Genomic DNA, 21,519 nt, shown 5'->3' on the forward strand with positions numbered 1-21,519 from the left:
AGCCCGCTGCGGTCGGTGGGCCCGCGTGGCCGCCTGCATTCCCCCTCTAACTGTCCACATGCATCCCCCGCCCCGCGGGTCATGGTCCCCGATGGCTGAGGCCTCCCTGTGGCCACATGCGTCCCGGTCACTGACCATGGTGGCGTCATCGATGATGGAGTAGTTGGCCTGGTGCAGGTAGTGGTGGAGGATATTGCACAGCAGACATGAAGGGTTTTCTTGGAGAAAGCGGGCAACTTTTGTCAGTCTGTTGTATTTACTTCTCAGGGGGAAATGCATGCTTTTATTCTGAAACAAAGCAAAACAACAGGCTTAGAACTATGTGCTGGAGACAACACACACAAGACACCCAGCAGCCCAGCACTGGGAAGTCTGGATGACCAGGGTTGCTCTCGGCGCCAACGCCGAGCCCGCCTTGGGTTGCCGCGCACCCACCTCCAGCGCCTCGGTCATGATGCAGCCCATCACGGCGCAGACTCGCAGCGTCCCCTCCGTGTCCAGCTTGTGCAGGGACGACTTCAGCTGGTCGATGGGGACGAGCCACGCACCAACGGCCGGGGTCGCCGTGCTCAAAAGGTTCAGCTGCCTTCAAGTGCATTTTAGAAATTCGTAGAGACAAATGTCAAGTTTGCATTTCAAACAATCTTCTGTATCTGCTGTACTTAGTGGCTATTGTGTTTAAACAAAATGACTTTTCCTTTTGACCACCAGATAATAGAAAAGAAAAAATATACAAGGGCCTATGAGAGGTGAGAAAAATTAAAAGTTCATGGCAGGGCAGCACATAAAACTAACACCCCAGAAAAGGAAACGGCGTCAGAGGAACGCCCACGGCACCCGAGGCGGGCGAGGCGGGTGGGCACAGCGGGTGGACGGGGCGGCCCTCGCACTAGGTGTATCTGAAAAGTGATTCAAATCACACTCGACGGAGAGCTGCACGCCGCTGAGGCGCGGAGGCGAGCGACAGCAGCGCCCTCTCCAGGCCCCTTACCGGGAGAACGCGTGAGCCGGAGAGCGCACGTTGGTGGGCGCCGCGAAGCTGAACCAGATCTCCTGGATGGTGAGCTTCATGCTGCAGGAGTCGGGCGGCGGCGGCAGGAGGGGCACGTCCTTCTTCAGGTCGTCAGACTCGACGCCTTCATCCTGCGCGACACAAGACCCGGGGCTGCGGCGAGGGATGCACAGTCCATTTTGGCAGGGGACGGCAGTGGCAGAAAGAGGATTTGTAACTTGCCGGAAGTTACGCAGCTAGTGAGTAGGACACGTGGCAGAATCAAGGTCTTCTGCTTCCTGCCAAACGCTATTTTCCACCCCACAGAACACTTCAAGCTGCCAAGTAAAGAGCCACAGCCAGCACCACTGTGCCCACGTCCAAACCAACAACGCTCTGGGAAAACCCTTAGGGATGCTCGCCTCTGAAGCCGTCCCGAGAAGCAGAACGTTGTTTTTCGGACGGGCAGCCACCGCCCTTCAGAGTGCAGGGAGGTGAGGCGCGCAACCTGAGAGGACAAACACAAGTCTCCTGCCTCTGCCGCCTGCTGGAGGTCTCGGATTCACCTTCAGATATCACCGCTCACGGTCAAGACCAGACCGGCATTCTCCCGTGGAGGGACCCTGGCACGAAGGAGGCCCACAAAGCAGCTCCGAGCCCCACGTGTCGCAACAGCACGTCGACTCCAGGCCCCAGGCACATGAGAGCGGGCGGGCCGGCACTCACCCCTGCCTCCAGAGTCTGCGATTCTGAAATCCGCGGCGCTCTGAAAACCCAGTCCTTTCCTGCACAGGTGGCACCGAAACCCGATCCAGACTTACGAGAAGCTCTTTACCCCACCGGGTATTTGATTTAAATTGTGCTGCAGAAATATTTAGGTGTTTCAAGGGGAAGCTGCCTCATGTTCACTGGGAGCTCAGGTAACACATCGTACACACCCCGCATTACCTCTCTTTCAAAGGAAAACCACCTGAATTCTCAAACGCACCCAGCCCGTGGGTTTCGGACCAGGGCTGGAAGCCAGGCACGGGGTGCACAAGGGCACAGGAGACAGTCTTGAGGAACACGAACTTTCAAAAAGGGAGGGGGGTTAGCAGACACTAGGCAACTAGTTGTGATGGCGTGGGAAGCGAGGAAGGGTACAAACCTGAGGGGATCTCTGTGTGCACGTGGCACCTGGGGAGGGGAATCTGGGAGGCCCCCCGACAGGACCCAGGAGCTCGGGGAGGGCTGGTGCTGGCGGCAGAGCCCCTGGGCAGGAGCAGAGTCACCTAGGGGGCTGACCCAGGAAACAAGGACAGAGCTCGGGAGAACCTCACAGCACGGACGAGAAGCCGCAGGAGGAAACAGGCCGGGAAGGAGCGCCGCACTGGGGGCAGTGGGCGCCTCGCAGGACGGCAGGGTCGGGGTGGGGGGGTGGGCAGAGGAGTGCGTGTTCCAGCACAAGGTTCACGGGTTCGTCCCGGTGGCAGACCCTGAGGCCAGCCGTCCATGCGAGTGGTCGCCCCCACCCTGTGCGACTCCAGAAGCGCAGAGTGCACAAACGCTCCTGCCCCAGACACAGAGGCTGGCTGGCGAGGGTGAATGACTTGCCCAAGGTCACCCATTGGTAACTGGTACAATGCTTCTGCGATCTAGGATTTCAAGTATTTTCATTACTGCGGTCCCCATACTTATCACCATAAAATTCTACCACCATAAAAAGAGCAAATGGGGGGCATCTAAGGTGTTCTTTGGGGTCTGACTGCAATTGTCAGATAGTGACAAAAATATTTAGAACTTACATGAAATACTACCAGCAACAAAACTAATTATTGAAAATTGAATTCTGCGAAAACCCTTCAAATGACGTAAGAACAAATCACGTTCTGAAATTCTGTCAACTCAGGAACTCGGTGAACATCACCGAGCGCCCACCGTGACACGGTGCCGTGTCGGGCGCTGTGACGGACACACGTGTCTGCGGCGCCTGCAGAACTGAACTCCGGCGCAAGGGGGACCGCCAGAACACCTTCACTGCCAGTCGAGCACGGTCCAATCCAGAGGAAGACAAGCACGTGGGCTCCAGAAACTAAGTCTGAGTCGGTACGTTGCTTTCCACGTTATTTTCCCAAAGTGTCCTTGCCGGACATTCACCCACCTGCTCATCAGAAACGGAGTTCCCGTTCAAGTCGGAGGAAGGGCTGGCCCGGTCGCAGGGCAGGTTGTCGTCGGAGACATCGGTGTTGTAGCCGCTGCCGGTCGGCGAGTCCGAGGAGTGGTTGGACGTCAGCACGCCGCCCCCTTCGGTGGCGCTCGCCTTGCCCAGTGTCCCAAATGCATTATACAAGACCGCGCCGGACTGTCTTCCCCCTGCAGGTGTGGGGGTGTCTGCATTAGGGCCCGTGGCACCACACTCCACCACACCCGCAGGGAGAAAATCACAGACCTCACGAAGAACCTTTTCGTTCTCACCAAAACCGAGCCTACGAAGGGGACGTGAGGTTAGATCCCCAGGAAGGCCGTCGTGGGCTCGTACGACCAGACTACTGCGCACACCCAGCCCTGACCGCCTCCGCACGAGCCGGCCTTCCCGCCTCCTGTGCCGCTCAGCCACGCGGAGGAACGCAAGCACCGCCCTCCGTCTTTATGAGTAACAGACGGACTGCAGTGTTTCCATCCTACAGGGCAAAGCCCTGCTCGTCAAAGCTCCAGTTCCCAAAGACAGCATTCGGAGCTGGGCGGCTTCGACCCGACCACAGACCGCTCTGCTTGGGCGCTGAGATGCTAGGACAAGTCTAGATGCTCCGCTCGCCTTGGACCACGCAATGGAGGGAACCGGGACGGGGCGCCCACGCCCGGTGAACAACCCCAGGGCCCACGCTTCCCGCCTGCGTGGGCTGCTCAGGTCATTGAAAGTCGTGAGTGTTCCGACCATTTCAGCAGTCCGGGCCCAGCTGTCCCCACTGAAGCAGAATTAAAAAAAAACAAAAAACCTACCTTTTATGGTTAAATTTTCGAGTCCACACTCGAACATTATCCAGCCCCATTTCTCTTGGCTGGGACCTATTCGAGTCACATCCGGCACAGCTTGCTGGTCGGTCTCGTCCACAAACGTAAACTCATCCAGCTCCTCCAGCGTGAACAGCACTTTGGACTTCTCGAAGGGAATGGCGGTGATGGCGCAGGTGCCGACGTCTGTCGCCGCAAGAGAACGACACCGCCACTTTTAAGGACAGAGGCTTCACGTATCTTTTCAAACAACAAACAATGCGAACGTCTGGCACAGTGGCTGTGCTCACGAGGCGTAAAAAGGAACAGATGAACCACACCCCAACCCCCACCCCCGCCAAGACGGTGCTGCCTGACGCGGCGCTGCTGACAAAACGCCGGCGCCCGGTGCAGGGAGCTGGGGCAAGAACGTTCCACGTCTAACAAGGTGACTGACTGCCCAAAGGCAGCACGGACTCATCTCCAAAGGGTCAGAGGGTACTCAAAAGCCTGAAGTTTAAGAGCCCCTGCACAATTCTGCTTCACAGAAAACTATCTTTAAGTATTTTCTCACTATTTTATATAAGAAATTATCTTAGTTACACAGCCTCAGAAAAAAACATTTGCTAAAAAAAAAACACAAAAAACAGCTTTTACTAAAAAAATTGCTGTATGCTGACATATCCCATATAATTCAGCACAAACAGGCCATAGTCCACCTCTTACAACTATGATATGAAAATTAACATCCCGAGTTTCCGGCACTTTTTTTCTTTTTACCTTACTTTTTAAAATTTCTCTGATCACAGCTAATGAATACAGAAAATAAAAAAGCCAAAGACAGAATACTAAGAAAACCCGGGTAAGTTCGCCCAGGTGAAGCCCCCTCCCAGCCCTTTAGCGAGCCCCGCCCTGCCCCACCTCCGGCAGCAGCGGCAGCGGCAGCAGCAGGGACCACTGGCACCCTTGGGTCTTAGCAGCTCCCCCGAGACAGCACTTTAATGGCTGTAGGCTATTCTGCCAGGAACATACCCTACTCTGCGTTCATGATTACAAAGGTTCCCAAGTCATTTTCCTGTGGTTTTCTTATCATATAATTATCTCACATTTGTCAAATTGCATGAACTGATCCTGAAATGTGGTAGAAGATGAGAATTTAACCTGCATTTCACTTAAACTTGTGGCTGGGTAACGCACTCGCAGAGCTCCCGGGGTGTGAGAGGGTCTGCAGCGAGCGCCCCTGCACGTACACTCCCCTCGCTGTAGGTAACGCCAGTCGTTAGCTACTGCGTGAGCTTTCGCAGACGTCTTACGCACAATGAACATTCACATTTTTCCCCTGTGTCATACACTATCATCTCCTTAAACTTTCCTGGGGAGTCTGATAAGTTCCATCCGGATCATGCACCTTTCAAAGGTGCACTCAGTTCCTGCCTCTGGTCTGCCCGGCACCCCGGTGCACGGGGCCGCAGTGCAGAGGGCAGATCGCAGAGCGAGGGGGCCTTTCATGCCGACGCCACTGCCTTCTGCCCCTGCGTAGGGGCTGCGGGGCTCGGGGCGTCGGACACACTGCTTCGCTGCTCCAGCCTCGGACACAGGGTGGGGACGCAGCCTCGGGAACGCTCAGAGGTCACACAGACGCAGCCATGGCGGCCCGAGGGAACTTCTGAGCCGACAGGACTTAGCAAGTGGCTCCAGGGCAATGACTGGGCCACTCAGGACAGCAGTCCCCTCAAGGACGACTAACCCACCCGTCCTCTTCTGGGCTGAACCTCGGACACTGAGGTGGCTCAGGCCCCTGGAGGAGCACAGGCGCGGGGCGCAGTGGAGAGCCTCAAGCAGCCAGCGGTGCGTTCGGTGCCACCCCCCCGCCGCCCCCGCAGCAGAGCCTCTCAGAGGCACACAGGCTGGGCTACCTACCACTCTTGCTGCCGCTGCGTTTCACAGACTCGCCGTCTGTCGCGGATGCTGTGGCTAACAAGGTTTAATGAAGTGGGGTCGACAGACCAGGCACCGAAGTGCGCAGGACAACGCGAGCAGCGGCAGCGTGGAGCCACAGGTGGGCTCCTGACTGGGGCCACATCGCGCACGTGCCTACCGTAGCCCGCCTTCCGTCCAGCCTCCAGGGCCAGCGAGAGGGCACGAACCCCTGCCCGTCTCTCGTAACACTGCCACCGCGGCAACACTCGAAGGGGAGTGCCTCCTCCCACAAAACACCTGTTGTGGAACCCTACCTGTGGTGTCGAGCCCCCTGAGCTGCCCGTGCACTCGGTGGATGTTCAGCTTGGCGGCGATTTCCTTGCCCTTCTCGGCTCCGGCGTTGGACCTGAGCGACCCGGACGACTGCGGCTGCATCCTGGTGGCCTGCACACACCGGTCCAGCCGGGACGCCCTGCCGGCCTCCGCACCGCTGGCAGCCTCCTCAACCACACCTCTTCGCGGAAAAGAAAGGGAGCGCCGTGCTCGTGTCTCAGCAGCACGGCTCCGGAACCACAGTGCACTCGCGAACACACACTCCCCTGCTCTGATTAAACCGGCACTGAAAGACGGACTCTCCGTTCTTTACTGAAGGACAGCAGAAATAAAAACAGTACAAACTTCCAAATACCTACGAAGTGAGATTTACAGTTCCAGTGCCAGTTTTGAGTTCTCACTCTGGAATTTTCGCAAGTGCACTGTAAAGACAGGTACGGCTCGTCCTCTCACCCCGCAAGAGCGTCGCGGCTCCCACGACTGAACGCTCCCTACCTGTTCATGCGGACCTGCGTGGCGATTCTGTCGAAACACAAGGCGACCAGGGACACGTGAGTCACGCTTCTGCCGGGGGCCGTGCTGGGGGCCTCTTCCACGGAGGCTTGCAACAGGCACAAGTTGATCTGACACAGAGAACGGCACAACCGTCAGCGTCGAGAAGTGAGCAGTGACCGCGCGCGAGCTGCACAGCACAGTGCGAAACCACGGCCAGGAACAGCACGTGTGCATGTCTGGAGTTGTGGAGACAAAGCGTACGAAGACAGACTCTCACAAACCAGGCGTCAGTTCCTACTGGATGGAGGCGCACATTGCCGTGTGGCACGCCTGGCATTCTGCTCAAGGGAGCCCACTTCTGTCACGTTGACTCTTACATTAGCCCTCCAAGGGAACAGACGCCTGTGCCTGCTGCCCGCCCCCACGCCGCTCAGCAAACACAAAGGACGAGACCCCGGAACGTGCCAGCCCTCGGCCCACCACCTTCGGGATGCTGACGTTGGCCTGCAGGCCCCTGATGGACACGCTGTCCGGCTTCGCCGCGAGGCTGGTCTGCGTCTGCCCCTCGGGCGTTGTCCCCGGGGCCGGGGGGTGCTCAGGCTTCGTCCCTCGGACGTCTTGCTTGGAGGACAACTGGAAACAGTGGGGGCAGGGCTCTTACTTCACGACTGCACCACGGTTTCCACCCCAGCTGCTGCTCCTTCTCCCTGCGCCCCTGGGGAGCCCTCTGCCATCGGGCTAGCACCCTGGTCTTAAAGCCCAAACCGCAAGAAACAGATTGGCAGCTTCAGGGGTCAGAGAAGGGACACAGAGAAAAGTGAAACAGGCCTACAGAGAAACAGAAAAACGGTGATAATAACGACAAGGGGTATTTTTTAGGATCGCTACATTCCACTTACTGTACTTGAGGGCAGATTTGGTTTCTCCAAATTGGCTCCTCAATTTGCTGCCCGAGAAAACTCTCCAGTCTCTTCTGACGAGCGCCCTCCACCCTAACCCCAACCCGCTCGGAATAACCGGGTCACTAAGGCCGTCAGCCCCACCCACACTGGCCTCGGGCACCCAGTCCACGCAGGACCAGACCGACGAGCAAGCCCAGGGGGGCCTGGCAGAGGAGCAGCGGGACGCCACAGCCGCGCCGCGGCGGTGGCTCCGGCCGCAGCAGGAGCTGGATGTCACGTGCTGGGGGAGGGGGCCTGACTCACCGAGTTGAGCAAACAAACCTCAAAGACAGTGAGAGACAAGTTTTCTCTTCATAGAGAAAAACCAAAATACTAACAGCTTTGCTTCCTGAGGAAGCGAAAACCAGCCCCAGAGAAGGCGCATTCACTCAGGGCCAAAGCTCCTTGGGAAAGAGCTAGAGTTAAGCTACTTCTGAAATGAAAGGGAAAGTAAAGCTGCGTTGTAATAAACATGTGCCTACTACTTAACCCACAGTGTAGCTTAATGTATTGCCATCTCCTATGGTGCCAGTGACATACAAGGGCCATTTGGAAATGTCCACGTGTTCCGATTTAAATGACTAACACATTTTTAACATGTTCAATTTTTTCGAGTTTGGATATTAGCTACACACGAAGAAGACTCAACTCGCCACATTCAACGGAAGAAGTAGTCCTTACATTTTCTGAGAAGGTGGTCTTGCTGTTTTGGACAGCTTCCCTGAGGACCTTGGCATGAAGGTCATCCACGATCGCGGCCGGGTGGCGGGTGCTGGCGTGACAGGCCATCGCCTCGATGTACCTGCGGGCGGAGAGCAGTAAATGAAAGACTCGAGCTGACCGAGACGGCTCCGCTGCGCTCCACCCCGGGCTGTGTGCACGTCAGTTCCGTCTCCCCAGACAGCCCCCGGGCTCCTCGCAGGACAGGGGGCCCGTCATCTTCCCTTTGTCCCTCCAGCGACCGGACAGCAGTGACAATATCAAACACAGTAATCAGCTACTGGCATCTGATCACTTTATGCTCGTTGGCCCAAAGCAAAAAATGAAAATTATGCAATGTAATTCTTACACCATTGCAATGTAATCCTCTGGGCTGGAAAGTAACAAATGACAACTGAGTAAGACACAGGCCTTTGACCACGTCCCTTCACGTCTGTTCACTCGAACGGCCACCACTGCACCTTCTCTGTGAACACACCCCCCACACACCCTCATCACACACCCCGCACGCATCATTGCATGAAGTAGCAGCTACGGTCCTCGGCAAACGCGGTACCTGTCTAAAGCCTCAGCCACCAGGGGCGTCAGCACGACGTCCACAGCGCCTCGGACCTCCACCACGGCCGTCGTCCTGGTCTGGGGGATGGGCTGGTCCAGGGCCCACTCGTCCGTCACCGTGTCGTCCTCCGCGCTCTCCGCGGCCCTCCTCTCCAGAGGGGTGTACGGCGTCCTGCACGTCCGACAAGCCAAGTGTGCATTACAGAGACCACGGAGAAGCAGCTGGAGCGTCCTTAGGGGAGCGAACACTTCAGCCTACGCTTAGCCCGACTGAAACGTTCGTGGAGTTGGGCTAGACATTCCTGTCCCAAATACTTTCCAAAGACAGGACAAGTGAGATACTAAGGTACAAACTGATCAAACACGGTTAACACCGCAAGTGAGAGAAACACTGTGATGTGTTCCCTTGATGAAGCTTTTCCAAAATACGAAGACTACACCCGTGAGTTCCTGCCAGCCCCCGGTCTCGCTGTGCCGGCACGGCCTGCAGAGGGAGCCACCGGAAACACCCCCGACCACTGACGGGTGTAGGCAAAGCCACGAGAGCCGCGAGTGGAAGTATTTGGGGTAATTTACTCCTAAGACAAATTCTATATTCAGATACAGGACAGATGCTGTTTAGAATAAACTCTGCATGTCTGACAGTCAAGACAGACAGGCCTGAAGCTTTCAAAGTATTTATTTCCACTTACTTGGAAGATGACCCCGAAAGCTGCACGCCTCTGTCTAGCAGAGAATTAGCGGTGAGCCCCTGCTTGATCACCTGCAACGACACAGAGCACCATGGGCAGGAGAGCTTCAGCGTTCTTCTCCAGCCTCGTGCTTTACTTGAGAGCATCCAGACCACCTCGTTAAGGTGACTCTGACACACATGGCGACATACACATCTGACAGAAAAACCGAGGAAGCCCCAGAAAGGACGTATTTGGCGCTTCACTCCCAGGTGACCCAGCGAGAGGCCGGGCTGGGCCGGGCCGGGCCCTCGGGGCTCAGCAGTGAGAGGGAAGCCCAGACAAGGCCCAGAGGCGAGTGCTCCGAGGCCTCCCTTCCGGCATAGCTCTGACATCCAGCCGTGAGGCTAGTTCGAGTCTCTTCCCAGCACAACGAGCTTGCAAGCGGGAAAGCCCACCCAAACATCACACAATAGGAAAGCTAGACTGTATTTTAGGTCCATGAAAGAAGAAAAGTATAAGTAAGGCACGTGAACAAGCAAACTGAACCCTTTTAAATGTTAGGCAGCTACTTAGAAAACAACATCAGGATTGATTTTTAAGACACAGAAAATACCAATTCACAGAGACCTGATCCTATTCTAAGAGTACAGTGTAGAAAGGGGATACCATGTTAATTAACGTTGCCACAGTTGACGTCTGCCACTATTTCTCAGTCTGTAAATTGTCATCTCTATCAATAGCCCTGACACCTACTACCGTAGTGAAGCCCAGACTTCAGGAAGTCTACCTTTCAGAAAAGTAGCTAAAGCGACTGAGCGCAATTCTGAGGACACCTCCAAACCCACTTCCCCAGGTGAGCACGCCCGTGGGACCCGACCACTGGGCCCGTACCTTGAAGGCTGGGACGCAGAGCTGCTCGCAGGACGAGGAGCTCTCCTCGCTGGGCGGCGTGTCCAGGTCGAGCGGCCGGTGCAGCGAGGACTTGGAGGTCCTCTTGTTGGCCGGGTGCTTCGCCGACCAGTTCGCCACCTGGAACTGGGTCAGGTACGTCTGGTAGCAGCCCATGGCCGGCTGCTGGGACGCGGCCGGCTCGCTCTCCGCCGCCTTCTCCCCCTCGGCCACGTGCAGGTGCTCCAGGGCGTCCTCGTCCCCACCCAGCGCGGACACGAAGGAAGCCTGGGAGGGGTGGGTCCTGAAGGGCAGGGTGCGGGGGTCCTGCAGGCTCTCCCCGTGGCCGAGCAGCGGGCCCTCCACGCTGTGGTATATGGAGCCCCGGCTGTAGTCGATCTGCTGCGCCTGCTTTCTCTTCTTCTTCCTCCCCGGGTAGGTGCCGGGGCCCTCGTCGCTGCTGATGGGCTCGAACTCCTCGGCGGCGGAGAAGTAGGCCTCGCTGTCGGCCACGGACATGCTGGAGTCCATGGAGCGGTACTGCGGGAAGGAGCTGGAGTCGGCCGAGGGCGTGTAGGGGAAGGAGCCGAAGCTCCGCCTCTGCTTCGGGGAGTCCAGGACGTTCTCGTCGCTGCGGGAGACGTCGCTGCTGAACTGGACTCCCGCGGCGGCGGGCTGCTTGTCCCCGTAGAACGCCGCGGTGAGGCTCTTGGTGCTGCCCAGGCGGGCGGAGCACACGGAGGCTTGTCGCTTCAGCGGGGACCGCAGCGGGGACTGACCTGCCGACTTGTCCTGCGTATTCGGAGACACAGGGCTGTGTCCTGAAGTTTCCGCAGGGACACTGAAACGGAGAGCAGAGCTATCACCCTGTACTGTACACACGACTGACCCCAAGTGTACACGGAAGCACTCATAAACCCCTTCCGGCCCTGACCGGCATGGCGTAGGTGGTCGAGCATCATCCCGCAGGGCGAGAGGTCGCCGGCACAGCTCCCAGGCAGGGCAGGGCCCAGGCCCGCCCAGGCCCGCCCAGGCGTGTGCAGAGGGCCGCCGGCCAACGTCTCTCTCTCTCACACCGAGGCTTCTCGCCCCCCTCCCCTCCCCTCTCTCTAAAAGTAAATACAATACGTAAACTCTTTAAAACAAAGCCCTTTAGTAAATCTGAATCATTCATTTTACAAAGGAAAACCTAAGATTTTACAATAAAACCAAAGAAATGAAACCATACAATGTGTTCTCATCTCATATAGTTTCAAAAAAATTGAGGAAGCTTTAGACAAAACAAAAAAGACTTAAACCCGTAATATAATCTATCCGTAATCCATGGAAAGTACTGCATTCATTATTTTTTTTCACATCCTTTAAAACCTTGTCCAAGAAAACATACCAGAGACCGTTTGTTACCCGAGAGGACCTGAAGGAGAGGAAAAAAAACCACGGACAGTCCCAATATTCCTGACTGTGGCAGCTGATGCGGAGCCAGCTGGCCGTGGCCGTGGCCGGCACAGGGCCACATGTCACGCCTGAGAGCTCGGTGTGGCAGCCCGGTGGACACATGTCACGGGGGGGTGTGTCAAGACAAAGGTTTGGGCTGCAGTTTAAAGACCTGGGCTACAGACCCTAGCGGAAGCCGAACAGGTGCAGAGGCCGTCTGGGGAAACCGCACAGACGGGAGAAAGGGCGCGGGACAGGGCACCCCGTCCTCCTGGGGATGGCGCCGTGTAACCAGGGCCGCTGTGAGAGGGACAGGGGAGAAAGGAAGGGAGGAGACGGAGGCTGTGGGGACAGGCCGATCAGCCCTGCAGGCGCAGGGAAATCTGAAGTGCACGGCCAGGCGGGAGGGAAGTGTGTTTCGAGAGGGGGGGGGTCAACTGCTGCCGAAAGAAGAGGACGAAAACGGCCCCGGCCCAGGGCCGCCCAGATGCCAACAGCGGTGCACTCTGAGAGGCCAGACGGCCGAAAACGCTTCTCGTTACGCTTTTCTGTATGTCCCTAGTATCTGGAATGATCTATGTTACCTTTACAAGCAGAAAGACAAGAGCAAATGGACATCTGAAAACACGTCCAGGAGAAGAATAACACTGTCCACAGAGGGTGAGTGCAGAGGACAGAAGTTTCTCCTGCCACCGTCTGGAGCAGTCATGACCCCACCCTGAGCAGCAACCCCCACACACACAAGACACTGACCTCCCCTGGCCTTCGTCTCTCTTCGCGCCGTGCAGGAGCTCCTTGGGCAGCACGTGGTCGTCGGCCCCCGAAGACGGGCTCTCCCGGTCCCCGGCCAGCAGGGGCTGGGCCGCGCTGGAGCTGCTGTTGTCGTCGGAGGACGAGGACGAGCTGTGACAGCGCAGCGGGACCTGCAGGCTCAGGTGCTGCGTCTTCCGCTCGGCGTCGGTGCTCACGGGCCTGCTCTCCCATTCTCTCCGCTTCACGCCGCTCGCAGGGCCTGCGCCGGGGAGCCAGGGCAGCTGCGTGAGTGCGGCCGCCCCACGGCGGTCTGGGACAGACACGGCACTGGGTTCAAGCCCCCGTCTCTGAGCACCCCCACTTTTTAAAGGCCCTGCGTGTGCCTTCGCAGAGACAGTACCCACCTACGCGTGGGTCCAGAGTCCAGAGACAGTGAAGTTTTTCTTTCTTTAACCTTTTACTTGAAAGTTTTCAAACTTAATAGAAAATGTTCGGGACTGGCACAAAGCCACCACACACCTTTACTTGGAACTGCCTACTTTAAGTATTCTGTCCCCTTTGCCCCGTTCACGTGTAACATGCACAGCACTTTCTGAGAGCGCCTGGCAGACACTGGGGCCTTCTCGCCTGGACGCCCGAGTGTCTGTTTCCTCAGAGGAACAAAACCACGGTCCAGCGCCGACGTGAGCCACCCGGTGCTCAGCAGCACTGTGGGTTCACCTGCCACCGCCCCCCAGCCCCTCCCCGGCCCCGCGGCCTCCGTTACAGCGCCAGGCCCCTCCCACAGGACCCGCTCGAGGACCGCACGTCACTGCACGCGGCTGTCCTGTCCTCTCCAACCTGGACATGTCCTCAGGCCCGTGGCCCGGGGCCTGTGGCATCACACACGGGCTCAGCCACACACCCGTCTCAGTGACGAGCCTCAGTTCAGTCACTGTCAACAGGGGTGACATACGACTCACACGGCAGTTTGGGGATGAAATAAAATGCCTGTGAAAATCTTCGGAAGCAAGCATTATTCAAGTGTAAGGAAGTAATATTATAAAGAAGACACTGAGGTAAAACTGTACTTAGAACTTCCTTTTCTTTACATGTCAGGAAGTTTCAGTGTTTGCTGAGTTTGTAAGACAATCTGCCCTTATGAGCACAACTGCTGAAATCAACCTTAAACGCATGTGAACACACTTATGTCTCACTCTGCGGCGAAAAACCGTTTAAACAGGAATCCGGCACATGGAGACATGCAGCCCAGCTCTCCCCACTAAGAGCTCCTTACACGTGGGAGATCTCTCCAGTAAACTCTTGAACAGACTGTTTCCCAACCGTGTCTGTCCACTGGACAGAGGCGGAGCTAAGGGGGTGCTCCTGAGTGGACCAAGGAAGAGAGGCTGAGCACGGGTGCACCGTCACGGCCTCCCGCCCCCTCCCCAGGCACTGGCCCCTGGAGCAGTGAACACGCACAGAGCTGCAGGGGCACGCGGCCCAGACCCCCGGAGGGAAACCCCCCTCCGGGGTCGTGGAGGAGGGACGCACGAGGAGCCCGCGAGGCAGCGAGCGCACCGCGCACACCAAGCGCACGCGTGTGCACAGTTACCCCACAGACTCTGAGGAGAGACCACGTTCATCTTCCTGACAGGTTCAGTGTTAGTGGCGAGGACATTCCACAGAAGCAGGTGATGACACTGGGGCCGATGGTGTGAACGTCACGTTTGTTAAGGGTTTTTTTAAATTAAAGTAAACTGGTAAAACAACTGTGACTTTGAAGCACAACTACTCCAAAGCACATCTCTGGAAGCTAGCTTCTGGGAAAATAATGACGTAGAAGGAGATATTTAGAACAAGCTTGGACGAACAGCGGGCCCATTTTTCCCTGTGCGAGTCTGAAAAACGCACGTCTGAGCTGGCATCCGCTAAGTCACCTGCCGGGCATGGGGAGATGGCCACACGCCCCTCCAGGGCCGCCCCAAAACCGAGCGGAACAGAGCGGCAGCGCCCTGCTCCCGGGCGGCGCAGGGACGGAGGCCACGGGACACGAGCATTACCCTCGGCAGGCCTGGGGACCTCCTTGGTGACGATCCACTCCCCAGGCTGCAGCAGAGACTGCCCGTAACACATCTCCGACTCTGCGCTGGCGCTCGAGAACGCAGAGCTGCTGGAAGGGGTCAGCTCTTCCAGTCTGAAGAAGTCCAGGCCGGTGGCCGTGCCACCGAAGAACCTGCAGCCACCTAGGCAGCCACACCTGTGCCTGCACCTCTTATTCCTCAGGGGGTCCTCGGGCCACAGGAACCACAGCCTGCACAGAACAGCAAGCAAACAAACAAACAAACGAATGAGAAACAATAATGGGGCGAAAACTCACTAAGAAAAACTTTTTGGCAGATACGTGTAAGTTAATTATTAATATGTAAAAAAGACACAGTAAACCAAAAAGGTTTATTTCTACTGTGGTATGCCTTTTCAATCATTTTGCCGTTCTAAAAAAACAAACAATAGTCTCACCATGTTCAGTGAGACGGAAATAAACAGGAATAATAACAAGAGCGCTATATAGCACACATTAAAAAAAACAAAAGAGCGAGGAAGAAACAAATCTTCCAGTTCAAAAACCACAGGACATATCCTCAAAAGGACTACAAATTTAAACATGAATCTAAAAAATGGACGAAGCTGTTAGTACAGATTCTGATTAGTAGATAATGTGTTACCTTTAGTACTTGAGAACCTATTTCATATGGCAAATTTAATACATTCAAATGTTATAAATATGGGGCAAGTGAAAAATTTTCTCAATAAAACCAAAACAATGCACTATGCTCTATTTTAGAGAAAAATTTATAATAATTGTGTAATAAGTACTCTACATGAAGTGAGACAATATATTAAAATTCTCAGTCTCTGTGAGTGACCCACACACACATCCATCAGCATTAACTCCCTCCCTTCTTAAAAAACGTTACATGACGCAAATCTGAGAGCTCTGTCTTTGTTCCTTTTTCACATGCATCACCTCGCTGGATTCCCAGGGCCCTCCGGGAGACGGAACTGGTATTAGCATTTTCATTTTGCACTCATTCATTCAGATTTCCCGAGCATCTGTTATGGGCTGAGTACTGCGCCAAGCAAAACAGTCTCCCCCTGTGAGGTCCACGGCGCAGCGGCTAACACGTGGTCAGCCACTGCCTGGCGGTCCCCCTGTGAGGTCCACGGCACAGCGGCTAACACGTGGTCAGCCACTGCCCGGCAGTCCCCCTGTGAGGTCCACGGCACAGCGGCTAACACGTGGTCAGCCACTGCCCGGCAGTCCCCCTGTGAGGTCCACGGCACAGCAGCTAACACGTGGTCAGCCACTGCCCGGCGGTCCCCCTGTGAGGTCCACGGCACAGCGGCTAACACGTGGTCAGCCACTGCCCGGCGGTCCCCCTGTGAGGTCCACGGCACAGCGGCTAACACGTGGTCAGCCACTGCCCAGTTGTACCAGAAACAAGCACGCCTGCTCCCCAAACTCCCGGGAGACAAGTACCCACAAGGGCACCCCAAGCCGAAGGTCGAGCGGTCACCAGGCAGGGACACGATGATGTGAGGTCTTGACTTAAAAGGCTCCTTCCTTTCCCACCAGCACTGCCTCTACAGTTGCGCAGCCACTTCCACCCTAAACGCCGCCCACCTCTTAGTCCGGGCGTCGTGAGTCTCCAGGAAGCGCCTCTGCGCCTCGTGCTTGGAGTGGTGGTCAGCCGCCAGTGCGACGTCCACGGTGACGAGCCCCAGGCTGGCCGAGCCGGCCTCCAGCCAGCAAGCCCGCCGCAGCACGGCGGGCTGAAGGCTGGCGCGGGGGCTGCGCGGCTGCTCCACGAACTGCCGCACTTGGAAGTCCTGGACCGCCGCGCTGACCCCCTCCCCGACCGTCTGGTTGTGGAGGTTGCAGTCGGCCACCCGGACGGCACCCATCTGAAGGCGAGTGAAGAAAATGAAACAGAGCTCTGGCTTCTGCACTGTGTGGCAACTCAGAATAAACTACAGGATAGGTAACTAGTTCAAGTTGCGTGAAAGAGAAGAAAAAAGGGAAAGGAAAAGGGGGGGAAGAGAAATAGAAAAAAAATGCAACAGAATAAAACTATTCAATTCAAAAAAATAAAATAAAAAGGAAAGAACATAAGTCCAAAGAAAAACAAGAGAAGGAATCAAGGGTGATAAGAAGGGTGATAAGTAATAGAATCACAGAATCTTTAAAAAGCTTGATTTTTAAAAACAAGCTTTTCTCTGAAAAACAGTATCAGCTCACTTCCCTGCCATAAAAGCAGGCTACTGGCCTGTCTCTCAGCCATAAACTAGTATTATAATAATTCATTCAGAGTGAAGAAGCAGTGAAGTTATGCCTGAAAAACAAATGCTGGCGGAGAAGGTGAGTGAGTGAAAAGCAGAAGCCACCTCCCAGGACTCCCGCAGTGCTGGGTGGGACAGCAAGTTACGAACGTGTGAGATTCCGAGACACAGAGGCCTGGCCTGGCCCGGGGGACAAAGGACCCTGCTGGCCCAGACGCGGACTGACGGGCACCTTAATGTTGGTGGCACAGCCGTGCTCCACGACGTAGATGTCGGCGCCGTCGGCCGCCAGACGCGTCATAGTGTATTTCAGGTCGTCGGACGCTGGGCAAGGCCCGGGAACACAGCTCAACTGAAAGGAAAGAGGGTGGGACAGTTAATTCGACTCAAACCAACACACAGTGTCACGGAAGGAGTCCGAACTTCCTCTTGATTCAATTTCCAAATCTTCTACACGAGCACACAGCAAATCCCCAAGACTCAGTGTAATAACGCAGTAAGATTAAGTGTCGACAGCAAACATGCAAGAGATAAGATACAATTTTTATATGTCCATGTATCTGTGAATGCGTGTTCGAACAATTGCTTCATACTTCACATACAACTACATAACTGGCTCTACATTTGCAAAAATAACTTTGTCACAGTGAAAAAAACTAAACTACAGTGCTGACTTCCTGGCTTCCCGCACATTTGCTTTCAGGCTGACCTGTCGTGTAAAAAAAAAAAAACACTCATGGAACCGCTCACGTGTTTGTCAACGCACCTTGGACTCACAGAACCGACGGTCAACTCCATGCTGACACATCACCGCCGACCTGGGCCGCTCCAGCTCATACTCGCGGCACGCCACGTGGAAGACGAAGGTCTGCCCCCACTCCAGGAGGCCGGCCAGCTGCAGACAAGCGGGGCAGAGCGACAGCGCCGTGAGCGCGCCGGGCCAGCGCTCGGGCCGCCTGAAGGAGCCCGAAGGCCGTCCTGCGCCGGCCGCTGCACAGCCCGTCTGCCCGTCAGCCGGCACCGCGCCTGTCCCACCTCGGCACCGTTCCTGTAAACTAGAGCTGCTTGTCACGCGTGAGGGACAGGTGCGTTGCCAAAACTCGAACTCATTTCAGATTTCAACTGAAAATTCAACTTCGAAAGCAAGTATTCTTCTTCAAGGTTGTGTCTTTCTTCCTATATGAAGAACCAGAACCCTTGGCACAAAAAAGCACCTGGAGTTCTCTACCTAATAGTCCCCCAGGCTTTGACGGGAAATTTGAGTATTTAATTATCATAGTGAACTACAATTTTAGGAAATCAGGTTATTTTGAAGATTGAAGCACTTCTGTTTATGTAACTAGAAGCTTAAGTAACCACTTATCAACTCTTCATCTAATCTTCAGTTAAAAAACTCCTAATTCTGTAACTGACTACAGCTGTTAATAAGCACACTGAGACGTGGGTATATGGGACATCACCCCTCTGGAAAGAGTGCACCGTTTAACCTCCCGGAAAGCGTGAGCTCCCCGTTCAACCCCACGGAGAGCGGCAGGCCCGTGAGAAGCTCCTGCAGAGTCACGAACCCCAGGGCTGCCGGAAGCACCCCGTCTCGGCTTGGAGACACGGGAGTCCGGCTGCCCTGGGGCCCGCCTCGGCTCACGGGAATCACGCCGGTTGTCCCGTGCTCCCATGTTACTTGTGCGTGTGGGGACAGGGAGTGGCAGGTGATGAGGAGAGGCTGGTTATGAGGCCCAAGAGCACTGAATATTTATTTGTCTTAATCCATTTTTACATAAAACATCCCTTCAAAAATCCTTCGTTCTCCAACTATTTCCAGAATCTTCACTTTTGCTGTCTCCAACAATTTCTTTTAAACACAGAAGGTGCTTAGATTCTTCAGTCACCTTGCTGCTACTGCCTGTCTCTCCATCGTATGTCTCGTACCCACTCCGTGACTCTTCCCTAAAATTGCGTGTGTACACTTCTGCCACACTCCAGTCCTTAGAAACGCCAAAATCAGTGTGCGTATTGTCATAAAGATACAGCTCATCCCTGGCTGGCATTGCTCAGTGGATTGAGCGCGGGCTGAGAACCAAAATGTCGCAGGTTCGATTCCCAGTCAGGGTACATGCCTGGGTTGCAGGCCATGACCCCCAGCAACCGCACATTGATGTTTCTCTCTCTATCTCTCTCTCTTTCTCCCTCCCTTCCCTCTCTAAATAAATAAATAAAATTCTTTAGAAAAAAAGATACAGCTCAATGGGTGAGGTGTTACAGTAATATGGCTATTCGACTAAATTTCAGTGCTTCATTTCCAGAAGTAAACGATCCTTAAGTCCTCCGAGTCTCCCAGAGACAAAGTGGTCCACGTCACAGTCCTCTGTCCTGAAAAGGCCCCAGGGACGTGGGCAGCAGTGTGGCGATGGCTGAGGGGAGGGGGCGTGCGAGGGGACTCAATGGTAATGGGGAAAATGCAGTGAAGATTACATAAAACAAATAAGGAAAAAGCAGACACAGTGGGGCGGGTGGTGGGAGGGAGGGGCCCGTCCGAAGGACCCCCGCCAGCCCTCCAGACCAGGCCCGCTCACTGGGGGGTCCGTCCTCACTCCTGCCAGCCGGCGCCACAGCGCTCACAGCAGGCACAAACGATGCCATCTCCTCCAGGGGACGACGAGACAAGTGAAGAACCTCGCTACTTAATCCTTAATAGCACAGATGCCATTTTCAAATCCTACTTAAGCAATAGATAAAGAAACCAAAGTTCTTAGGAAATTATTCTATATGTGGGGAAAAGAAGATTGTTCCAACAGTGGAGAACCAACTAATGTGAGTTTAATAATACATGCATGTGTAATACACATCCCATCCTGAGGTCTTCCCACAGAAAGTGTCAAATTCCTTCAACTGTCACGTGGAGCTACAAAACACCACACTCCTCTGTTCCACACGGCCCAGAGAAGCGACATGCGTCTCTAGCCGCTCTGTAGCTTGGAGAGCCGCGAATGCCAGCGGTCGGAGCGCCAGCAGCTCGAGCACAGTGGGCAGGCCCAGGGCCCAGCACCTTGCTCCCTGAGTGGGAGCGGGGGGGGGGGGAGGGAAGGAAAAGGAATAGGGATGGGGGGGGCGGCGTGGGGACAGCACCCTGAGACCCGTACCTGCGGTGCTGTGACCTTGGCCGTGAGGCTCCCGGCCTGGACGTCGATGAGCCACGCGTACTCCAGGGAATCGCTCCCCAGAGGCAAGCCTTCGGCGGAGAACATGGCGTGTGCCCGCAGCTGGAGGCCCGACAGGTTGATGTGACCTTCCCTGAGCGCTTCGTCCGCAGGGGGCCGCTGCTGGAAACAGGGACACTGCGATGTGAGCGGACACGGAAATGGCACCGCAGTTTCCAGCTGCTTTCCCCCCAGAGACAAGCAGGAGACGCGCTGCCCGGGAAGGCAGACTCCCGGCTGCGCTGGCTCCTAGCACACCTCTGGACCACAGCCGAGCCCGAGCCAGGCTCCTGCAGTGATGCTGCCTGTGAGGCCCCGCCCGCACAGCCAGGCAGCCGAGCCCTGGACCCAACGCAGGTCTCGGGGCCGCCGCCGCCTGACAAAGAAAAGGAATCCCGACTCCTGAATCCCTGTCTCCAGACAGGAGACATCACAGGCCCGGGTCTCGTGGGAAGGCCCTATGAAAAGGGTAGCCTGAGTTTACAGAGTAACTGAGGAAACACGTGTAACTAAGTCTAACTAAAAGCAGCAAATGCTTCCAGCACTGCTAAGACTCGCTGCTTCCGAAAGCTGCGGGGTCAGTGCTGAAAGGGGGCCCCACGGAGTGGTTGGGGGCCGGAGTCAGGAGCTCGCAGCGCCTGCCCGCCGGCCCCCAGGTCAACTGACTGATGATTTTGGGTGTCGGACTCACGTTCCCATTTATATGTGCACTTGGCTTTGTGCAAACCCATTTCTATTTCTAAAACACATGACCTGCTTGAATGTAGGGAAGAGCCCTAAAGGAGTGGTAGAAAGAGAAGCCGTTTGGCATTGAAAAGCACTAATTACAAGGCGGCACTCTACTCAGGAATGTAAATTAATGCCACTTGATAAGTATCATTGGTTCTCTTCCAAAGGAGCCCCAGAGAGAAGGTGAAAGAATTAGCGAAGCATCCTGTGGGTGTGTCAGACAGAAAGGCTCCATCACTGGCCAACCAAATATGCGTGTTTTGAAGACTTCTAGTACTGGTTAATGGTAGTATTTAGGTGGCGATTTTCAGTAGAGTCCACCAACATTTTCTACATTTTCCCTTCCCTAAATAAATGAAAAAGTTATAAAGTATTTATTTCCATTTCTAAAAACAATAGATGTAAACTATAAATGTCTGGGATCAGATAAACAGATAACAGAAAAAAAAAGAAAACAAGACAGATTACTGAAAAACTCTTGTACATACACACACACACACACACACACACACACACAATTTATTACGGCTGAACCAAGAGTCTCCAGTCTACAGAGCGAATGCTCCACGCCCAGGAGCCGACACAGCGTGCTGTCCCCG

General features: G+C 55.3%; 1 protein-coding gene across 10 annotated transcripts in view; it reads right to left on the reverse strand.

Moving 5' to 3' along the window:
* KIAA1109 (KIAA1109 ortholog) overlaps window positions 1–21,519 on the reverse strand; it is a 115,995-nt gene that overhangs the window by 63,786 nt on the left and 30,690 nt on the right. For 9 of the 10 annotated variants that reach the window (XM_045831175.1, XM_045831179.1, XM_045831184.1 and 6 more), the window contains 18 exons: window positions 20,135–20,314; window positions 17,764–17,892; window positions 17,230–17,349; window positions 16,342–16,622; window positions 14,720–14,970; window positions 12,678–12,936; window positions 10,494–11,331; window positions 9,621–9,691; window positions 8,927–9,100; window positions 8,332–8,452; window positions 7,193–7,342; window positions 6,710–6,837; window positions 6,196–6,395; window positions 3,971–4,168; window positions 3,132–3,343; window positions 992–1,143; window positions 436–586; window positions 136–288 (listed from right to left, as the gene is read on the reverse strand). In XM_045831175.1, the coding sequence (XP_045687131.1) occupies window positions 136–288; window positions 436–586; window positions 992–1,143; window positions 3,132–3,343; window positions 3,971–4,168; window positions 6,196–6,395; window positions 6,710–6,837; window positions 7,193–7,342; window positions 8,332–8,452; window positions 8,927–9,100; window positions 9,621–9,691; window positions 10,494–11,331; window positions 12,678–12,936; window positions 14,720–14,970; window positions 16,342–16,622; window positions 17,230–17,349; window positions 17,764–17,892; window positions 20,135–20,314 (3,768 nt within the window). The remainder of the gene's footprint in view (window positions 1–135; window positions 289–435; window positions 587–991; window positions 1,144–3,131; window positions 3,344–3,970; window positions 4,169–6,195; window positions 6,396–6,709; window positions 6,838–7,192; window positions 7,343–8,331; window positions 8,453–8,926; window positions 9,101–9,620; window positions 9,692–10,493; window positions 11,332–12,677; window positions 12,937–14,719; window positions 14,971–16,341; window positions 16,623–17,229; window positions 17,350–17,763; window positions 17,893–20,134; window positions 20,315–21,519) is intronic. The other variant, XM_045831178.1, reaches the window with a different exon arrangement.

The sequence above is a fragment of the Phyllostomus hastatus genome, unplaced genomic scaffold, assembly GCF_019186645.2.
Source record: "Phyllostomus hastatus isolate PE091 unplaced genomic scaffold, TTU_PhHast_1.1 phas_contig_159, whole genome shotgun sequence".
NCBI classification, from domain to species: Eukaryota; Metazoa; Chordata; class Mammalia; order Chiroptera; family Phyllostomidae; genus Phyllostomus; species Phyllostomus hastatus.